The sequence below is a fragment of the Hyperolius riggenbachi genome, chromosome 1, assembly GCF_040937935.1.
Source record: "Hyperolius riggenbachi isolate aHypRig1 chromosome 1, aHypRig1.pri, whole genome shotgun sequence".
Taxonomy (NCBI): Eukaryota; Metazoa; Chordata; class Amphibia; order Anura; family Hyperoliidae; genus Hyperolius; species Hyperolius riggenbachi.
The window spans coordinates 444,654,000-444,676,691 of record NC_090646.1 but is presented as its reverse complement, the minus strand read 5'-3'; the positions used below and the strand labels follow the sequence as shown (position 1 = coordinate 444,676,691).

At 43.6% G+C, this 22,692-nt stretch overlaps 2 protein-coding genes across 6 annotated transcripts in view; both read left to right on the top strand.

The window, feature by feature from the left end:
* Nucleotides 1–12,335, top strand: part of DEPDC5 (DEP domain containing 5, GATOR1 subcomplex subunit) — an 88,708-nt gene extending 76,373 nt beyond the window's left edge. For all 5 annotated transcript variants that reach the window (XM_068238402.1, XM_068238407.1, XM_068238411.1 and 2 more), the window contains 5 exons: nt 647–816; nt 912–1,083; nt 4,490–4,550; nt 5,610–5,692; nt 11,905–12,335. In XM_068238402.1, the coding sequence (XP_068094503.1) occupies nt 647–816; nt 912–1,083; nt 4,490–4,550; nt 5,610–5,692; nt 11,905–12,200 (782 nt within the window). In that variant the 3' untranslated portion in view covers nt 12,201–12,335. The remainder of the gene's footprint in view (nt 1–646; nt 817–911; nt 1,084–4,489; nt 4,551–5,609; nt 5,693–11,904) is intronic.
* A 7,334-nt stretch (nt 12,336–19,669) lies between these two features.
* Nucleotides 19,670–22,374, top strand: YWHAH (tyrosine 3-monooxygenase/tryptophan 5-monooxygenase activation protein eta). The gene is made up of 2 exons (XM_068238371.1): nt 19,670–19,885; nt 20,880–22,374. The coding sequence occupies exons 1-2, from the start codon at nt 19,799–19,801 to the stop codon at nt 21,534–21,536; spliced, it is 744 nt and encodes a 247-aa protein (XP_068094472.1). The 5' UTR covers nt 19,670–19,798; the 3' UTR covers nt 21,537–22,374.
* The last annotated feature ends 318 nt before the right edge of the window (nt 22,375–22,692 follow it).

Here is a 22,692-nt window from a genome sequence, read left to right as displayed (position 1 = left end):
GAATATTCTTACATGAAAAAGTAAGCATAATTCTTTGTCTGAGACTTCGCCTTAATAGATAACACTCCTGTGATTCAACATCTTGCAAATCTGTTATCACTGGGTCATGCCACATCATTATTCTTTCTTCATGGTTTACTTTCTCTTCTAACCATCAAAGAAAAGGTAACCCAGCTACAGCCTACACCATTGCTGCTTCCATGTGACATCATTGGTTCCTCTCTTGACTGTAATCTCATCTCCAACAGCTCCTCCCCTGACGGGTACATGTAACTTGCATGCCAAGCACCTGTACAGAGCCATGGAACAAGCTCTGTCACCAGTCCCTTGTCCTTTTATTTTATGAAGGTTTCTCGTTCTCTAAATACATGGGTTACTTGGTTCTCTCTCGTCTTAAAACCGTGACACAAATTATTTTAATCACTGGGCAGTCATTAGCTTACACCCTTGCTTTATTGCATGCCTTAGTAATTTAAGCTGCACGTTGCATCCCCCAACTTACCTCTTTAGAGTCTTGACTTTCTAAAGCTAAACTTTATTTTGTACTTTTTTTCCCAACTCTGATTTTCCCATTTTGTTCAATACTTTTTTTTTTTTTTCATCTGTTTATATTTATCTGTCTCACTTGACCTTGCTTTCTTGTTAGCTGCCACTGTACCAGAACAGAGAACAGTAACCTTGGATGTGGATGTTAACAACCGCACGGATAGACTAGAGTGGTGCAGCTGCTATTACCATGGAAACTTCTCTCTAACAGCTGCATTTGAGATCAAGCTGCATTGGATGGCTGTGACTGCCGCAGTGCTCTTTGAAATGGTGAGAGCTTCTTTTTGTCTGTTAGCATAATTACAACATTTTGGCCTTAAAATTTGTTGCCAAACTTTTTTTGTTTTGTTTGTTTCTTCCCCAAGGTTCAGGGTTGGCATAGAAAGGCCACCTCTTGCGGTTTTCTTCTTGTGCCTGTACTGGAGGGTCCATTTGCACTTCCAAGCTACCTCTATGGAGACCCACTACGTGCCCAGCTCTTCATCCCCCTTAACATTAACTGCCTGGTAAAAGCTGAGGGGGACCACTTATTTGAAGGTGTGCAGAATTTTGTACGTTCTTTTAGATATTATTATGCAGCATTATTAACCTTTCCTATGTTTGTAAGGTAGGCTTACACAATCCTACAGTGTTTTTTTCTTTTAAAATTTATAATCCCCCTGTGCTGTCACCTGAGTTGTAAAAGTGAAGTCAAGGACTCTTTTTGTGGAAGGATCACCATTATGCTGCCTGGGAGATAACTTGCTTACCTCTGAATTGGGCCACATCAGCACTCAACTCCAAAGGGAATATACTTTCATGGTGATCTTGTCGCCTGATGGGCTTCATTACAACTTGCATGTTTGCAGACACTATAGTTTGCACCGTCTGTAAAAATGATCCCCTGCCACACAGCAAATGTGCGAATGATAATATTAAAGCCAGGGGACCTTCTATGTCCATGAATACCATACACCATGTGCTGTGTTTCACAGCTGATAAAGCGCATGGTGTGAAAACAATACATACATATTTACTTCACAGACCAAGAGTATTTACATGATCTCAATATTACAATGATGTTGACCCTTAAAGCAGACTGAAACCCAGCATTTCTACTTTGCTCTAATACATGATTTACAGCATATTATATACAACCAGCATTTTTTTTTACTAGAACTGCATTCAAAGGGTCAACACAGGCTTTAGAAGTTTCCCTGCCAGCAGAGCTGGCCGCTTCTGAACTTTACATAATGTTATCTTGTGTTTAATTGTATCAAGTGAGAAATGTAAAAAAAAATCCTTCTCTCACACTGCTGGGTCCCCTGAACAAAGTCAGACAAGCATAAATGCTTTCTGATGCTTTCTGATTAAGTTAAAGGATGAATAAAGCAGTTATAAATAAAATGCAAAGTCAGCTCTCAGAGTAAAATAAGTGTACTTTAGGAACGTATAATTTCTAAATGAATAATAATACCTATGCACAAAAGCAAATATGCTAACCGTATGGCATATAAAAAGTAGGCAAACATGTTCTTATTGAATATTATGTCAGGGTGTTATACCGCTTTAAAGAGGTCATGATGACAGAACTGCTGGGTTGGACAGATGAGAGGCAGCCTAAAGGTAGCCATACATCTAGCGATATATGGAAAGATTTGACCAGGAAACAAATCTCTCTCTTATTGAATCTGATAAGAGAGAGATCTGTCAGCTGCCCATACACCACAGGCCGATTCCCAATCAATTTCATGCTGAAATCAATCCGGAATCTGCCTTGTGCGCTGCATCCACTGCCTCAACGCTGTGCCCCCTTAATGTAAATGTCCCCTCGGTGCCCCGTGTAAAGTATACACTACCTGTCTGCAGCCTGCGCTTCTTCCCCGCTGCCTCCAGGATATCTGCTCTACATACAGGAGTGCCCCACGTGGTTTCCTAGTGAGGGTGCGTATGTGACAGCACATGTCTGCCCTTAGTAGCAAACCATGTGGGGGGTGCTGTATGAAGCAAACAGTGCACCTGGACCCAGTGGAGGGACAAGCGCAGGCCGCAGACAGGTAATGTATACTTTACACGAGGCGCGGTTTTCATTAGAGGAGACCACGCCGGGGGTTTCGTCGCATTTGTCGATCGTTGGGAAATTGCACACGTTCCCGCCACACACCCGATCAAGCAAGTCAGCCCAACATCTTGCAGCATGCATGCTCGAGAATGTGACCAATTTTTCGTCCCGAAATTGGTAGCAATGTCGATCGAGCATGCACTTGGCACAGATTTTTATCCATTTCGATTATAATAATCAAATGAGATGGTCAGTCGGCCGCCAAGTCACCTGATGTATGCCCTCCTTAAGACACATCCCACTGTATAGCTTTATTTGATAAGCATTACAGGACTGTAAAGCTACCTACAGACATTCAGTTGATGTTGTCCGTGTGGATTGGGACTCCATCCCTCTGGTGACAGTAAGGGGCCAAGTTCTGTACAGACAAGTCAATATCCTGAAGGGAATGGAGGTTAAGGTGTCCAGGTCCACTGTACACACACACAATCTAAGTTGTGTATGAGACTTAAGGCTCATACAGATACATGTGATCCCTGAAGTAACTAATATTTAATCATTTTACAATTCACACAAATTGTTCCTAGCTGTAGCAACTATAAGGAGCTTTTTGTATTCATTATTTTTTCTATATCCTGAGCAGAATCCAAGAAGGAGGAGCCTAATAAGAGGTTTAATTAGATCACCATGGTGATAAATTATCCTTGAAATTGGGTGTTTGATTGGACTAATTATAAAGCCTTACGATCTGGTGAACAATTGACTTCTTGAGGTGTGCTAGTAGTTATCTTGATAAAGTCAAAAGAGAACAATGAATGACATCTGTCTTCCCTGATTATAATTTCATTCCTGATAAAGGAGGCCATCAATCTATCTATTTGGCGGGCCAATCGAAAATCTGATTCGATAATTAAAATTGGTGCCACCACAAGCATGCCCAATTGATGACTCTATCAATTTTGGCACATAAAACAGTTTGTAGGCGTCAAGGTGGCGTCACAAGGCTGATTCCTACAAGATTTCATGCTGAAATCGATTGGGAATCGGCCTGCATTGCATGGGCAGCCAACAGACGTCTCCCTGATCATAGAGAGGTCTGTCTCTTGGTCGAATCTGCACATACCTTGTTAGATGTATGGGTACTTTTACCCTTCCTACGTTCTCATATAACCCCAGGAAGGTGCAAACAATGGCCACCTGACAGACCTTTCTAAATAAAGAGGTGTACAGACTAACCAGCAAGCTCATGGTGACCCAGAACTCATTGGAGTGTGTAAGGGACTACAATGGTCCTAAAAGCCCCCTTACTAAGATGTTAAGAAAAACAAAAGTTTGCTTTCTTAAAACATAAAGAATTTGCGATAATTCAGGTTGGAGTGAGCTTGAGATGTCTCCCAGTGCAACACTGATGAATTATATGCAAATTAACCATTCTACCCTTAAAAGCTAAACACACCTCCAGAACCGCTGGCATGCAATGATGTGTCATCCTGTTAATTTGTACAGAGCCATAATAATCCAACATGCATACAGACTGTTTCGGATTGTTTGATCCTCATCAGTGCATGGCATGGATTAATTTGGCTCTATGAAGTAGGGCTTGTAACACCGAGAGGTACAGACTCTTTCTAAATAAAGAAAATCCCGTCCAGTCTTGCTGGCTCAGTTATATTATCCAACCTAGTAAATCAATACCAGTGAATGAAAGGCTGGACTATGACAGTGATAAGCAAGGTTGGGTAATTGTGTATTGACTTAATCTTAAAACCACTCCTCTGCAATAGTTGATGCTTCAAATGTTACAGCTATAACAAAGCTCTGGGCTGCCTTAATTATTTGACTCAAGTTATGTTTTCATTTGAGCAATGTCTAAAGTCAATCATTTTGTCTTTATTGTTTCAGGATTTGAACCAGAAACCCATTGGGATAGAATGCATTTGTTTCAGGAGGTTATTGCCTATAGGTAATTACTTGCATATAAGCCGACCTGCATATAAGCCGAAGCCCAACTTTTACCCCAGAAAGCAGAAAAAAGTAATTGACTCGCATATAAGCCGGAGATGCACATGTAAGGGAGTTGCTGCACATGGAAGAGGGAGATGCACCTGGAAGGGGGTTGCTGCACATGGAAGAGGGAGATGCACATGGAAGGGGAAGGGGGTTGCTGCACATGGAAAGGGGTTGCTGCACATGGAAGAGGGAGACGCACATGGAAAGGGGTTGCTGCACATGGAAGAGGGAGATGCCCATGTAATGGAAAGGGGGTGCTGGACATGGAAGAGTGAGATGCACATGGAAGGGGGAGGGAGTTGCCCCCTTCCCCCCCGTGATTTGCAGATCTTTCTGCAGTGGAGTGTTCACGTACCAGTCCAGGCTGACGTGGCCCCTGTTATGGTGTCGGTAGTTAGAGGAGTGCCGAGTGCCAGCGTCACATGTTCGGGGCCCCGTAATGCTGTCTGCGGGTAGAGGAGAGCTGTGTATCAGCATCACATGTCAGGGGATTCCCTTCTTCTCTGTGTCTTAAGACACCACTAGTTGGCGTCATAGATATGAGAGTGTCAGAGAAGAAGGGAATCCCCGGACATGTAATGCTGATACTCCGCTCTCCTCTACCCGCAGACAGCATTACGGGCCCCAGACATGTGACGCTGGAACTCAGCAGTCCTCTACACCATTACGGGGGCTCAGGACTGGACCAGTGAGTACAGAAAGCTCCACTGTGAAAGCTATGCAAATCGTGGGGGGAGATTCAGGGAGGAATCCGCTCCACTGAGTGGACGCAGATACCACAGGTGGGAAAACACACTTTTTACATGTACCGCTCCAGTGGAGGGGGCACATACCAGAGCGAGGGGGGACGCTTTAGCATCATGACTCGCATATATGCCGAGACCCCCACTTTTGGTCCACTTTTTTGGGGTCAAAAATTCGGCGTATATGCGAGTATATACGGTATTGATCTTCTGTATACATTTTTATATCATTTTCTTGACTTTCATTTGTTTTTTTTATCCATTTTTAGGTTTGGCTTCATTCAGGATAAATATTCTGCATCTGCTTTCAATTTCCCATCAGAGAATAAACCACAGTACATACATGTGACAGGTACATCTTGTGTAGACTAATACATGGTTTATATTTTTCTAATATCTTTCTCCTTTGTGCCACATGTGCATGGAATGGATAGTTTTGAATACTTTTTATTAAATGTATTTTAAGCAGTAGTAAAAAATAAAATACTTTTAAAGGGAACCTAAACTGAGAAGGATATGGATTTTTCCTTTTAAAATAATACCAGTTGTCTGATTCTCCTGCTGATCCTGTGTCTCTAGTACTTTTAGCTACAGCCCCTCAACAAGCATGCAGATCAGGTCCTCTGACTGAAGTCAGACTGGATTGGCTGCATGCTTGTTTCAAGTGTGTGATTCAGCCATTGCTGCAGCCAAAAAGATCAGCAGGAAGCCAGGCAACTGGTATTGTTTAAAAGGAAACCTCCATATCCCTCTGTTAAGGTTCCCTTTAAAGTAAGCTGTGGGAAATAGAAAATTTGATACTTACCCGCAGCTTCCTTGAGCATAAACACTGGTGAGTCCCAGGCCATCCTTCTGCCGTTCAACTGCGATCAGCCCCGGTAACTGTCTCAGTCGCGTCAGTCTGGGTCTACTGCGCATGCGCGGGAGGGCCACGCATGCACAGAAGACCCAGACTGGACTCGACTGAGCCTATTACCAGGGCTGTTCGCGACTGAACGGCAGACCGCGGGAGGATGGCGTTGGACTCACAAGTGTTCATGCTACTGGAGGAAGCTGCGGTTAAGTATTACATTTTCTATTTCCCACAGCTCTGGTACACTTTACGTACACCAGAACTGAAAATACACTTGGGCGATAACGAATTGTATTTTTGTACTGTGATATGTAGTACTAATGATAAATAGAACATTTCTGGAGTCCCATATCATTTTTTTTTCTTCTTTAAAGGCTGAATTTCTAAGGCCTCTTTCAGATCGGAGGCTGAACTGCGTGCTTGCTGAGCAGTTCAGTGTCCCATCTACAGCCCACCGGTGCTATTCGGGGTGCTCTGACCGCATTTAGATCTGACTCCTTTGGGGGCCACCTGTGTGATGCCTGTACCGAGCACTCACAAGTGCCTGGCTGGTGCAGGAGAACAGCTGACAGGCAGTGATTTCACGGCCTGTCAGTCGCTGGACTGAAAGAGGCCTAAGGCTTCATTTCCATGGACAGTTGAACTGTGTGCTCAGCAAGCAGTTACCAGGCAGCAGTAAGCAGTTACCAGGCAGCAGCAAGCAGTTGTGAGAGTTTGAGAGGCATTTCACTGCCTATCAGCTGTCCGTGGAAAAGAGGCCTCAATGAGATGCTAATAATTTTTTCTTGCATTCAGATTTCATGTAAATGATATGCAGCTTAAAACAACCAAGCAGAATAACTTCCTGATAAATTGTATTGGTCCAAGTTCAAGCTGCATAATGTTTACATGTAATTTGAATGCAAGATTAAATGATTTACATCTTATTTAACACCCCTATTAGTGAACCCTTTAAAATGTCTTTATTTTTATATGAATGAGACCAAAAACATCAGCTGATTTTTCCAAGTAATAAAACCAAAGGAATGAAACCTAGTTAGGCCTCTTTTCCACGGGCAGTTGATAGGCAGTGAAATGCCTCTCAAACTCTCACAATTGCTCGCTGCTGCCTGTCAACTGCTTGTCGCTGCCTGGTAACTGCTCACTGCTGCTTGGTAACTGCTTGCTGAGCACACAGTTCATTTGCCGGTGGAAAAGAGGCCTAAAACAAGTGAAACAAATGATTATATTCAGTCATGTATTTAACTAAGACATTATCCAATAACGTGGCAAAAGTGAATCCTGCGCTATTTGGTGTGATACCATCTTACAGTAATAACTACAGTTTGACATTTGCAGAAATTGCTGATCAGTCCTGCACATCAGCTTGGAGGAATTTTAGCCCATTCCTCCATATAGGGTCAGCCTTAGGTTTCACAACCCCCTGAGCAATAGTAGTCTTTGGTCGAATTACGTGTTTTTAACCCTTTAGAAGCAATTTATGAAAAAATGGTATCACGCAAAATTGATAGATACTTTATTGATACCAAACGTGAGTGATAAAAGAAATTAAAAACAGGAGCAAGTGGCGGAGCCACAAGAGACACATAGCTGGCCAGCTCAACATATCAAGTACACTAAGCACGCATACCACACACACACTGGTCAAGCACAAATGCACTGGCTTAGAGGACTGATGGCACCACCTAAGTTGTTTGATAAATGGACAGTCACTGTGTTAATAAAGTATATGAGCTATGCTAATGCTGAGGCCTGCATATCCATTAGTAGCCAGTTTATTTATGGGCTTACAAATGCTCCAGGCCAATTTATTGTAGCACCTTTCTTAATTTCTTATGTGTTACATTTCTGCTTCTAACAAGTACTGCTGTAATGTGTATTTATAGTCACTTGTCACTAGGGGACAGTTTAAAACAATAACAGAGGACTTCTGCTTTCTGTTTCAAAATCTTCTGCTAGTAGAGAGAGATCAAAGCAATCCAAGAATTTACAGCACAATGAGTGCTGCTGGCTGAGATCAAAAGCAGCGCACTTAGCTCAAACAAGATAATGCTATTGAAATTGCTAATGGGTTGAGATCGTTGTCTTTCCCAAATTACCCACTCTTATTGAGATTCAGTTCGTAGACAGATGTCTTGATATTTTCCTTTAGATTTAAGGCCCATACACAGGTCGGACTTTTGCGAACGACGGGTAGTTTGAACGTCTCGTCGTCCAGTCGTCCGCACTCAAAATCGGGCATGTGTACAGACTGTCGTTTGGGTGATAAGACTGGTCTTGAGCGATCCGCCGGGCGTTTAGTTAAGAATTCATTATTTCATCTATGATGGCAAGCCACCCTGGCCCAGATGCAGCGAATCAGGCCTAACCGGCACACTCCCACCTAGTAAATAAACATCATTATTCACCAGTTTAAGACATGCCTCAAGTTGTTTAGATCTTATGCAGGGTGCCTATGTAACCTCTCTTAGGCCTCTTTTCCATGGACAGTTTATAGGCAGTGAAAGAACTCTCACAACTGCTTGCTGCTGCCTGGTAACTGCTGAGTACACAGTTCAACTGTCAGGGTACGTTTCCACTAACGCGAATTCGCATGCGTTCGTCGCATGCAAATTCGCATAACCAATAAAAGTGAAGGAGCCTGTGTCCACTTGTCAGGAAAACGTTGCGTTTTCTTGTGCAGGAAAAATCTGCACAACAGTTATCCGAATTCGCACGCCGCACACCCGCACGCGAATCGTCGGTAATGTAACTAAATAGGAAAACCGCAAGCTCTTTAGTCTTGCGGTTTTCCCGGCGTTTCCGCGTGCGATTTCGTCTAAAAACCCATGTCAATGCTTGCCGGCATTGACATGGTTAAAATCGCGTCGTTAAAACCGCGGGCGATTCCGCGTGAAAATCCGCATGGACACGTCAACGAATCCGCAACCGCATGCGGATTCGTTGACGCGGTTTCCGCGAGCAAATCGCGCCGCTCAACTGGAAACGTACCCTCAGTGAAAAAGAGGCCTTACATAACATGCCTTGTAGTTGGAGTTGCCTTTGTTATCCTACCTAAGGCCATGGGCACACTAGAAATAGCAAAGTGCTAGCGCTTTGTGTCAGCATTTTGTTGGGGATTAAGGCAACTCATATACTATGTTTTGAAGCCCAAATGCTCACAAAATGCTGCATGTCCTGCATTTTTGATTTCCAAAACCGCAAGTGTTCTAGTGGGCTCCACATCACTGACTTGCGCTAGCAAAGCATTTTTGAAAGTGCCGGCGATTGGTGGAGCATCAAAAAACTTGCCCAAAATCACTCTCACATGTCCCAGCTCTTAGGGCTGGTTCACACTGCAAGAGCTTTTACTAAGCACTTAAGATTTTAAAAGCTCTTGCTAATGTAATGCTATGTGTTTGTTCTTACTTGAGTGATGTGACCCTAAAATTTGTTTATCAGAAATCTGATCTAAAAGCAGATTGCGTAAATACACTAAAGCTTTCCTATTTCAAGCCCTTCACGTACCGAAGAAAAGTCTAACCAAGATTTGAATACAGCCAACATTTCCCAACTTACTCTAATTGGGTACAAAATGTTAATGCTGTTGTTTATGAACACTTGGCACTGTTGTAAAGCTTGACAACACGTTTAACCTGTAAACAATCAAACCTCTAACATCTCTCTCTCAATTCTGTTTTCCCTAAATGTGATGTTCTGCATTATTCTATGTATTATCCCAACATGATTGTATAAGCATAGCTGATACTTGTTGTCTGTACTTTCGTGATGCACAACAAACTATATCCTACTTATTTTTTATCACTACTGATAACTTTAAAATACCTGAAGGTTTTATGGCATTTTTACCTATTCTTTTGACATAAACTTGGAGTGTTGGGTTAAAAAAAAAATGACAAATATAATTTTTATTTAATTTGTTTAAAGGGAACCTGAGACGAGAAGGTGATGAGCAATTTACTGATCATTTTCTCAAGGACTTTACAGACTTCTGTGCTAATCGTGATAACAGACTCGCAAATTGTTGGGCCAGTTGCCTTGAAAAGATGCACACAAGTGAACCCTCAAGTTGTCTGTTTTAAAAAAATTCACAAACTGGTGCATGACTGATATCCAGTGATGTACCAGTTTGTTTTCAGTGCTCCTTTAATAGAAATCAGCCAATTTAACCTCCCAGTGGCTGGAGTGAGACAGGGGAACCTGCCGGGCTGTGCATGCGTGACAAAGCGCGACTCCGCCAGGCTTTCAGGCTGAATTACTGGGGACTAGAGCCACCCAGGGAGACAGCAAGGCTTCAAAAGGGAACTCCAGTGAAAATAATGTAATAAAAAAAGTGCTTCATTTTACAGTAATAATGTAGAAATGATTTAGTCAGTGTTTGCTCATTGTAAAATCTTTCCTCTCCCCGATTTACATTCTGACATTTATTACATGGTGACATTTTTACTGCTGGCAGGTGTTGTCACTGGAAGGAGATGCTGCTTGCTGTTTTGGCAGTTGGAAACAGCTGTAAACTGCTATTTCCCACAATGCAATGAGGTTCACAGACAGGAAACTATGGTCCTGACATCACACTGTGGGAGGGGTTTCACCACAATATAAAAACCCAAAACGGTGTGTTGCTTTTTGCATTGCCCTCTCAGTCATTTATAAGACTACAGAAATAAACCCATCTATGTACCGTATATTCCGGCGTATAAGACTACCCCCAACTTTTCCAGTTAAAATCTACATTTTGGGATATACTCGCCCTATAAGACTACCCCTCTTGACTGTTGGACATTTTTATACTGTGTGTACTGGTGCTATACTGTATAAACTGGTACAGATACTGGTGCTGTACTGTACATGGTACCCAGTATTCAACAACCAGCCAATCACAGAAATCGGTGGCTGGTTGTTGTATACAAAACCTGCTTGGATTCCGCTATCCCTGTCTCCAAGCCGGTGGGGATGCGGCTGCGGACGTTTTTGTTTTTTTCAAATAAAAAAAAACAGATACTCGCTTATGGAGAGGGAAGGCTCTGGATTATATAGTGCCTTCCCTCTCCTCTCTCGGCCCCCTGTTCCAGGTATTTGACCAGCTGGTCAAGTATACCTTTTCGGGGATCCATGGAAGCACTTCTATCCCTGAGTGCTTCCGAAGACAAGTGGCTCGCGCTTGTGTATTACGGAGCTGCTTGTCTTCTGAAGCACTTGGGGACACGTGTTTCCCTGGAGGTGGCAAGTTTGAACGGGGCACAGTGATGGAACAATTACACCAATAGAAGACAGGGAAGGCTCTTTAGGATCCAGAGCCTTCCCCCTGTAGGTGTAAAGCCGCATCTACACGAGTAGATGCGGCCGCGATGCTCCTTATCAATCGAGCCGCACCAGCGGCTCGATTGATAAGATCCGACAGGACGGATCTCCGCACCGCCGATTCCCTGCTCGCTCCCCGCGAGGGGACAATGGCAGGGAATTGAGTGGAAGATAAGCGGCGCCGGCGGGGACGAGCGGGGAATCGAATGCGGCGGGCACGCGGAAGAGGCGATCTGGCGGCTAATCGAGCCGCCGGATCGCAGCCTCATCTACCCATGTAGATGAGGCTTAAGTATATAGTCTTTATTTTTTTTAAAGACACTACAGATTTGCTTTAACAAAATAGTGTTTCATGGAATTCTCTAGTCAACGTAAGTTCAGTTTTCTTAGACTGTTTTTATGTTTCCTAGGTACCGTATTTTTACAGCTGCCATATTCCAAAAGAAAATATACCTCAGGTCAGCAAAGGCGCAGAAGAAATTCCACCAGCTCCTCAACTCAGAGCCTGTTTGGTGAAGAAAGGGTAGGCTACAATTGGGCGTACAACACTATGCTGACCAAGACCTGGCGCTGCACTGGCATAGGTGATGAGCGATTTGCTGATCGTCTTCTCAAGGACTTTACAGACTTCTGTGCTAATCGTGATAACAGGCTCGCTAATTTTTGGGCCATTTGCCTTGAAAAGATGCACACAAGTGAACCCTGAAGTTGTCTGCTTTAAGAATCACTGACTGGCCTTGATATCCAGTGATGCACCAGTTTGTTTTCAGTGCTCTTTTAATAGAAATCATCCAATTTAACCTCTGTGAGGATTAAATGCCTGCAGCAACTGCTCTCCCTTGCAACTGGACTCAGACTGTTGGAACTGATCTAAGCGGGGTCAAATGAGAAATCTGGTGATTCCCCTATGGGGAATTACATTTTCTAGAAGCAATACGCCTCTTATGGCTTCTGACTTATTTCATAAGGTAGGGTAATGCATAGACTGAGTAAGCTGCATTGAACCCATGCAAAGCAATACAAACTCAAGTCTACTGTAGTCAGATGATTGCTCTTGATTTCTGCAGTTACTGCCCTTTTGCTTCCTTCTAAAATAAGTCTTCATGAATCCAGTATTTAACTTCTTTTGTTGTGCTGCTATGTTTTGACATAAAGGTTATACACAACTATCTCTGGGAGTATATCTTAAGGGGCCCATACACCTATACTATTTCCTGCCGATATTCAGCAGATTCGATCACTGATCAAATCTGCTGTGAAATCGTTGCGCAAACGCTGACCGAACGATCGATTTTCATCCAAAAACGATCGTTCCCATCAATCTGTCCGCGTGGAAGATTTCGCTCAATCGCCGGCGGGTCGGGAGTGCGTTCATAGCGGCGTTCAAATGTCTGATGACCGACGCTAGCGGCAATACATTACCTGATCCGGCCGGCACGTATCCTCTGTCCCCGCTGCTCCTTCTCCGCTGGGCTCCGGCATGCTTCACTTCTTCCTGTCCCGACAGGAAGTTTAAACAGTAGCGCGCCCTCTACTGTTTAAACTTCCCCGGACAGGAAGTAAAGTGAAGCTGGAGCTGAGTGCGGATTAGAAGACAGCGGAGACCGGGGGACTCGCGCCAGCTGGATCAAGTAATGTATGCAGGGGGAGGCGGCGGCAGCTTCACAGATGGTGAATCGAATCACAATCTGTTCGCAGTAAAGGCGGCCATACGATCCCTCTCTGATCAGATTCGATCAGAAAGGGATCTATCTGTTGGCCGATCTGATGGCAAATGGACCAGTGTATGGCCACCTTTAATCTGTATAAATTGAAGTCAGCATTTCATCTGCTTCCAGTGTACTGAAGCACTCACGTGCATACTAGAGAGAGCCATAATTTTGCCTTGCATGCTAATTTCATTGTATGCCGTTTGGGCCATTCAAATGTATACCCTGCTTATTTTGATTAGCACAAATCAAGGCTGCCTAAAATTTGTATTCAATTTGCATACAAGCCGGAATCAACTGCGTATCATCGACAATCTCTAATGTCTACGTTTATGTCTATTGCTGTCATAGACGTGCATACTAGTGGTCAGAACCGCAGTCAAAATGGTCATAATCCAAACATTCTTAAAGGAAACCCCAGGCAAAATAATAAACATTTTATTTTTACCTATGGCTGCCTCCAGCACCTGGAAGCTTATGTGTCTCTCGCTGCAGCTCCGCTCTCAGCGGGTCACCCGGGGTGCACTCCGTAGCGGTGGCTACTGCGCATGTGCGCCGCTTGCGGTCTTGCTCCCAACGACGGCAGCTGCTACGGAGGGGACCCCGGACATGATCGAATCTGATCAGAGAGAGATCTGTTGGCTGCCAATACACCACCGGCCAATTCCCAATCAATTTCAGCATGAAATCTTTCAGGAATAGGCCACGTGATCTCTCCCCTGGTCGCTGTCCCCGCAAATGTTATATGTTCCCCCTGGTGCCTGTGCATGAAATACTTTGCCTGTTCGCTGCCGCTGAGTGCCTGCCGTGCTTCCACATATGCTCCCCATGTGCTGTGGGTGCATAGCATGTGTGATGTCACATACGCACCATTGCTATACTCTCGCGCCACGTGGGGAACAAATGCAAAAGCACAGCAGACACTCGGCGGCAACAGACGGAAAGTATTTCATCCATGGGCACATATAACATTTGGCTGGGGGTTTTGTCACATTGGTCGGTTGTGATATTGCACGCCATTACCCACGTGCACCCAATCGACCACACTGGCCTGAGATTTCCCAGCATGTCCGATCAATGCTTTCGACAGGCCCAACATCGGTTGAATCGTCAATTGGGCATACTTGTTGTGGCACTGATTTTCATCCAACTTGATTATTATTGAATCGGATGGCCGGAAAGGCCACCTGAAAGGATAAGCATATAGTGGCTGTCATAATTATTTCCTTTTAAACAATACCAGTTGCCTGGCACTCTTGCTGATCTCTTTGGCTAAAGGTGGCCATACATGATTCTTCCCATTGATATCCAACAGCATTGATCGCTGTGATCGAATCTGCTAGAAAGCTATGCTGTAAACTATGATCAATGTTATTTTCAGCAGAAATCCATCAAATCGATCGCCCCAGACAAAGAATGTTTCTCAAGCGACAGCGAGTTGTGATAGAGGCGGCAGCGTAGTTTGATTTTAGAATGAACGACATGTGGTGTTGGCAGCAGAGCTTACACTCACCTGTCCGCTGGCGCATGTCTGTTCTCCATCAGAGCCCCGGCCGCTCCTCTGTCTCTTTTCGCCATTGCCTGTGTCCCATGGCAAACACTACAAACCTCTGTGTACAGTGTGTGGAAGGATTTGATCCCTCTCTAATCAGATTTGATCTGAGAGGGATCTATCGAATGATCAAATCTGGTGGTCATCTAATAGTGTATGGTCACCTTAAAGAGGAGCTGTCAGCCATACTATTTAAAAAAAAAACACATGTAGATAAATACTTGCTCTACTTACATAACATATGGAAATTTATTCGACCTGTCGATCTGACGGTAATGCATTTTTTATTTTTGGATGTTACAACCCCCTTTAAACATTGTAGAGTCCTATGGCTTCATATGGTATTAAGGTGGCCATGCACTGATAGATTTCCAGCGGATTCAACCATCAGACTTCTGTCAGATGCCGGTCAAGTTGAATCTGACAGGAATCTATCTGATGTATGACACTAGGAACAGATTTCCAATAGATTTCAGAATGAAATCTATTGGAAATCGATCTAAATGCATTATTGGACCATTTGCTCCAATGCAATTCTATTGCTGAGAATTTACACCATGAGATTTTTTGGCAGATAGACTATTCGATAGATAATTTCCGACAGGTCCGATCTGATTTTCGATCGTTTTTCTGATCGATTTCTCATAGAAGTGAATGAAAATCAATCGGACAGTAAATCTGCTGAAAAATCTCATCATGTATTACCAGCATATGGGCCATCGATCTGCTGCAAGCAGCAGATCGACCTAGATTTTTCATCCAGATAGATAAAGTTGATTGAAATTGGCTGATTCGATAGAATCAATTTCCAATCAATTGATTGATTTGATAGAATCGATGGCTGACATCGACCAGTGTATGGGCCCCTTTAGGCTAGAGTCACACTAGTGTCAGTAAACAAACAAACTGAACACTATGTAGCAATGTTTACCATGTGTTTAACTTCAAGCGGAATATAACCCTGCATTTCAACTTTGCTCTAAAACATTATTTACAGTATATTATATGCAAAAAGCATTTTTTTTTTTTTTACTAGACCAGCATTGGAAGGGTTACACAGGGCTTTAAAGTTCCTTTAGATTTCTGCAGACGCATCCGAAGCTGAAAAGAGATACATTTTGTTTACAGAAATGTATCTAAGTGTTTAATGTGACTCATCTCTCTGACTGAGAAGGAGCTTGGAGGACTGCCAAAGAGTGTGTAACTGTTTATCAATAGATACATAGAATGTAACAATCTGAACTTCTGCATATCTCTCCACGGAACTTGAAACGTCTGTGTTTAACCCTTCCAATGCTGGTCTAGTAAAAAAAAAATGCTTTTTGCATATAATATGCTGTAAATAATATTTTAGAGCAAAGTTGAAATGCAGGGTTATATTCCGCTTTCAGATAGATAGGATTATACTGGCATTCATTTGTTGCTAAAAGAACACCAAACAAAGAGGAGATTACCATGTTTTCAAAGACATAGATAGTTTCGCCACAAGTGCAACAAAGGAATTTTCCAGCCTTCCTGAATTGTCTAGGCCATTCCTAATAATGCCTGGTACACACCATGCAATTTCCGATCAGATCGACGGATCAGATTGGACCAGTTAGAAATAAATCGATTCAACCCATCTATCTGATGGGAAATTGCATGGTGTGTACCAGGCATAGTTCCGGAGCAGATTTAGGTAGCTTTTTTTTGCAGGTTCTGCAGATTGTGCTTTTTCTGCAGTACTGGAAAAAAGGCATGTGAGGAGTTGTAGGATAGGCTGCAACTTACTTCACAAAGTGGACCTGGCAGTGAAGCGTTCTACAGCTTTGGTCTGGTGTCCCCCTCAGCCATCGTGTCTCCCATGTTTCTTTCTCTCTGGTCACAGGAAGATGATCCCTTACCTTTTGAAGTGCTAGCCAAATCCTGTTGATGGCAGCCTTGTGGAATTTTGGTAAAGTGCAATCTGAACAGTGTTATGTTGTGGTACTTCATGGTTCATAAATACCGCATGCAGCACATGCCAGGCACTTCCATACCGTAACGTCAAGTATGAATGCCAGGGTGCATTTTTATGCTTTGCTTCCCAGCTGTTCTCTGGTGACACGATGTTCCCACACCATGGCTGTAGCAATGTTGTCTGTAGGGTAACAAACAAACAAACATGATCTCTGCCCTATCTGGATGGATTGGTCAATGTTCTCTCAAGTGTAAAAACACCTTTGTAAATAATACATCCATCTGAACCGTGCATTTTGATTGAAGTCTGTTAACCATCAGTTTGGCACCCCAATACAGGTTCCAAGAAAATTTGCAGGAAGGAGAGAGCTAATTATGTGCTTATTGCCTGGAGTGTGGGCAGTGGCGTAACTAAGGAGCTTGGGGTCCTGGTGCAAGTTTTACATGGAGCCACAAGCACCAGTGAGGTAGCAATAGGGGATGCAGAGGTTGCGACCATACTAGGGCCCTTGGGCAAGAGGGGACCACTAGGGGCCCTCCTTCATCCATCTTATTAGCTTTTTATTGGTACTATGCTGATAATGAACACCTCTATATGTGCATTCTATAGTGATAATCCTAAACAAGCTCTGATTACACCTCTCTGACACTGCAGCTGTCCTCGGTTAGTTTTGGGGCTCCATGTAAAACTCACACTCCTTAGTTATGCCACTGCCAAGCACTCTATTGATATGGAGCCCCAAAACCTACCAAGGACAGCTGCAGTGTCAAAGAGGTGTAATCGGAGTAAGAAAATGGCTTGTTAAGTATTACCACTATTCAGTGAACATGTAGAGATGCTAATTACCAGCATAGCGCCAATAAAAGGCTAATAAGATGGATGAAGGTGGGTCCTTCTAGCTCCAGGGCCCCGGTGCGTTCGCAATCTCTGCATCCCCTATTGCTACGCCACTGAGTGTGGGTTCCCACCCAAAAAGTCAGTTTAGCTATTTGAATTACGGTATTACACACCGGCACTTAAAGAGAACCAGAGACTAAGCACCCTCATGTATTTTACCATATATATCAGTGGGAACATTAGAGAAAACACCTACCCTGCTTTCTGTTTCATTCTTCACTGCTCTGCTTGCGTCTAATCAGCCCTGATAAAATCCAACTCAGCATTCAGTCTGGCTTTGCTCAGGAACATTATAGCTGAGACTGTATTTTCTGATGTCTTTTCAAGCCCAAGCCTGCCCCCTTGTGGCTCTGCTATAATGACTCAGCTCTAAAGATTCCAGAGCAAAGCCAGACTGAATGCTCAGTCTGGGATTTTATCAGGGCTGATTAGAAGCAAGCTGAGCAGTGAAGAATGAAACGGAAAGCAGGATAGGTGTTTTCTCTAATGTTCCCACTGATATATATGGTAAAGTACATGAGGGTGCTTCGTCTCTGGTTCACTTTAAAGAAAAGTCTTAAATTGCAGACAGATTAAACATGATGCACAAATGAAAGTGCATTGAATGGCAAGCCAAATAATGTGGCATTCTTTGTACTTTAAATGACATTATTTACCTAGTCGCAGGGGTCAGGAACCTTTTGGCTGAGCGAGCCATAAACGCCACCTATTTTAAAATGTATTTCCGTGAGAGCCATACAATATGTTTCAAACTGGGACAGTGTGCATGCGCAGCAGAGGGCTCATGTCTCTGTTGCCATGGTGATGTGTATATGGTTGATCCGGAGGGCAGTGAAAGTGTCAGACACGTCTTCATCTTCTCTTAGGTTTCAGCAACATCAGCAATTTCCCCGAGAGCCAGACAGGAGAAATACCGACTAACAGCTTGTACAATTAGCTAACTGACTTGAGGATTGATTCACTTTGTAGGATGAGATCCCCACACTTTGGCCCAATAGGCTGCCTGTCAAGTGACAAGCAGCCTATTGGGCGAATCAATGTGTGGGGCTTTTGTCCTACAAAGTCGCTGGACCTGACAGGGTCCAGGGTGGGACAATTGGAGTGGCCTTATTTTTTTTTTTTTGGAGGGGCAAGTAAGTTAGTAGTGCATGCTACAGCAGTAGTGTGCCCACTGAAAATTTTGCTTGCGCTGCCACACTAAGCTGTGCTGCTTGAGCAGTGTAGCTTAGTCTGTCAGCCAGATGCAGCCATCAAAAGAGCCACATCTGGCTCCCGAGCCATAGGTTCCCTACCCCTGATCTAAGGTCTATGTTCACAGTAGTCATTTTATTTCCTGTAAAAGCAGGAACGGAAGGGAAAAGTCACACTGCACGTTATGCCATGTTGCGCCATATAAAATGAATCCTTGTCACTGTTTATGGGCTCATTTTGTGGTAAGGGCCTGACCCATAACGCAGTTTTATCGCTTCTGTCTGCCTTTCAGCATCTGTAACACTGATGTGTAACGAAAAAGCGGACACAACTGCTTCAGTGGGGCTCAGGTCCTAATGCACTGCTCTGCTTGTATGCCATTCGCACTGTTAACGTTGCATAGCTTTTACAATGAAATGCGATATTCTGCGTTGCAGTTTGTCTTTTACATTGGAACATTCCACTGTGAATAGGGCCTAAGTTTCACAGGCAATAAGTAATACAGCATAATTTAAAGAGTTACATTGGCATCCTTACTCTTCACATTTAGTACATCCTTGCTATACAGAATGTTCAGACTCAGTTCTCAGTAGTTCCACTTATAAAACTGCAATACGTTAAATAGTGACGCCAGTGCTTGTAATTGCGTTAGAGGGAAGGTCAGCGTGTAGTTAATAGTCATCATCAGCTTTACGTGTGCAGAAAGGAGACATGTGTTTGATACGACCCCAGACCTGTTCCTCTCGCTTCGGCGACCCCTCCCTCCCTTTTCTCCGCTCCCCACCTCTTTGCTGTGCATTGCAGTAAACTCACTACGCATGCTCATACTAGTATCTATAAATAGCTCATGACGTCACCTAGAAATATTCGCAAAAGACACGCCCTTGTTCCCGCCCATTAATAGTGCGTCCCGGGTTGCAGCGCCGTGAGGAGCATAACCGGGATCAGTGCGAGGAAGGTGAAGGAGAGCAGAAACCAGCACCGGCACTCCAACCAGACCAGCCCGGGAGAACAGCATGGCGGACCGGGAGCAGCTGCTCCAGAGAGCCCGTTTGGCAGAGCAGGCGGAGAGATACGAGGATATGGCGGCAGCTATGAGAGCGGTGAGTGAGGAGGTATAGAGGAAGGAGAGGATCGGCAACGTGTGGAGGAAATGCATGCATACTATAGGAAGTAGCCAGCTATGTATATATACGGGGACCGTTACATTCCAGACCTTGCGGTGTTCTATATGCAGCCCCTCCTACCTGGAGAGAGAGCTTCTTAGCTGCAATATCTATAGTTTGATGTTCGATTTGCTTTTTACTGCAATACTCAAGTCTTGAGAATGGAGGCTGTTAACACCTGCTAGAACAGGAATATTTATGAATGACAGACTTTTTGCCATAAGACCTGCTGTAGTTTGTATATTATGAATGGTTCATGTTATACATTTATCTTAATTGCTGGAAACAAAACATCTATTTCATATTAAATAAGATGGCTGTTCATTTGAACATAAACCACTGATGAAAAATTTAATTGATTGAATTGTAGTATCATTTTCATTGTGAATAGTTTAATCTAAAGTCAAGCTTGGGCTTTTATATGGAGCAGTTGTATATTGCTGGGAGCAGGATGTGGTACTTATGATCCTTGTACAGGCTAGTGGGGACCAAGTCTAGTAGGATGCTATGTGACAGTTTCAGGGTGGGGTGAGTGCCTTCTTGGCTATAAAATTGGGATACTGAGCTGGCAGAATAAATTGCTGGGTTTGGGATGACACCATGATGGACTGTAGCTTACTTACTATGCTAAAAAATAGAATTTTCTACATGTTGGGCTGCTTCTGACATTTGGTGTTGTAATGATGTGATTTTGCAGTGTAGTTTATTTGATGACCAGTGTCCTTTTGATACCTGTAATGCAGTGGTGGGGTGTGGTGCCCTGTCCTGCTGTAATGGGGAGGGGGCCAGGCAAAATTAGGCTTATGCATTATATAAATGTTGGCCATTTATCCACTAATGAACGAAGAACTGGTCATCGTTTTGCTCTCCATAATGCCATCTGTACATTATAAGTTGAGATTTGTTCCCTTTATTTCCTTTTTGTATGCAGGTCACAGAACTTAATGAACCATTGTCTAATGAAGATCGGAACCTACTGTCTGTAGCATACAAAAATGTAGTGGGTGCACGAAGATCTTCATGGCGAGTCATCAGCAGCATTGAGCAAAAGACCCTGGCTGATGGTAATGAGAAGAAGCTGGAGAAGGTGAAAGCGTACAGAGAGAAGATTGAAGCCGAGCTCGAGGGTGTTTGCAATGAAGTGCTGTCCTTGCTTGACAAGTTCCTCATCAAGAATTGCAACGACTTCCAGTATGAGAGCAAAGTTTTCTATCTGAAGATGAAGGGAGATTACTATCGTTACCTGTCCGAAGTGGGCAACGGAGATAGGAAGCGAAGTGTAACTGAAGCATCTGAGGCTGCTTACAAGGAGGCTTTTGAGATCAGCAAAGAGCACATGCAGCCTACTCACCCTATTCGTCTAGGCCTAGCCCTTAATTTTTCAGTCTTCTACTATGAGATACAGGGTAACCCTGAACAAGCATGCCTCCTTGCCAAGCAGGCCTTTGATGATGCCATTGCTGAGTTGGACACTCTTAACGAGGACTCCTACAAGGACTCCACCCTCATCATGCAGCTTCTACGCGACAACTTGACCCTCTGGACAAGTGACCAGCAAGATGAAGAGACCGGAGAAGGCAACAATTAAAGAGGGTGTTGCGTCTTGCTACAGCCCATTACTTACCCGCTCCCCTTCACCACATGCCTACCCCCACCGCTACCCCTGACCTGTCCCAGTGCTTATCATATCTGTATCATTGGCACAACTGCTCATACTGCTGCGTGCCCGGGGAGACGGGTTCTCGCAGCGTCCTCTTGGGCATTGCTGGATTGCGTTGGCACATCAGTTGTTTCTCGGGTTGCCCTCGCGTTGTTCAGGGGATTAGGGAGGCTGCAGTTTCAGAGAGGCGCCCGCACTCTCCTTGCCGTTAGGGCACGTACGGGCTGGAATGATGCAAAGTGGTCCCGTTTTTATTTTGTAAAGAACTGTTTTTAGTTTCCATTTGTGCAGCATTCCCTGTGCATGAAAATGACTCCCTATTTCCTTTCTTCCCATGAAGGAGGCAGCACAGCGCCAGCTGTGATTGGCTGCAGTTCCCGTAATTGGGAATGGGGGTCCACCTGTTTTTGTTAGCTAACAATAGATGTTTTTAAATGTGAGCTTTGTGAAGTCCTTTTAACTTATGGCGTGATAATTCTGCACCTCTTAAGTTTGAATGCCCTAAAAGTATTTTCCTTTTTTGATTTTTTTTTTTTTTTTTTTTTTTTTTTTTTTCTTCATTTTTTGTTTTGTTTTCGATCCATTTTTTTTTTTCTGGTAAAGGGCCTCATTTGGTTGTAAGCCTTGTGCAGGACAGTCCACTAGGGCTGGCTGCATCTGCACAGTGTATTAGCCTGTTTATGATGGATGCCAATAAAATGCCAGACACCCAATATAAATGTTTTGGAATTGCGTGGATGAAATAAATGCTGCTTTGAGGATATTATTTCTGTTTGAGCCTCCTGTCTCTGATGTAATGAACTTTAAGACATTTTAAATTTTCCTTCCCATCAAGTTTGTTCTTCATTCATGATGCATGTGTTTTTGGGTAGGATATCTCAGAATTAATCGTGGATACAGGATTTATCATGCCTTCAACTTCCTGCAGTATAACTGCATTTTCTGCATACTGGTTTATAAGGATTTGTGACACAATAAGTGTCATTGGACTGGGAATTAAATAGGAATAACCTATGGATTTTATACGTCCGTAAAAGTTTCAAGCTACTATAGTGTAACTGTCTTCAGTAAACATTTAGCCTAC

Bases quoted from the DNA above. Each gene is read 5' to 3' on its own strand.
- YWHAH (XM_068238371.1), top strand. From the start codon at position 19,799: ATGGCGGACCGGGAGCAGCTGCTCCAGAGAGCCCGTTTGGCAGAGCAG. The intron at 19,886-20,879 runs GTGAGTGAGGAG...TTTTGTATGCAG, and splicing joins TGGCGGCAGCTATGAGAGCG to GTCACAGAACTTAATGAACC.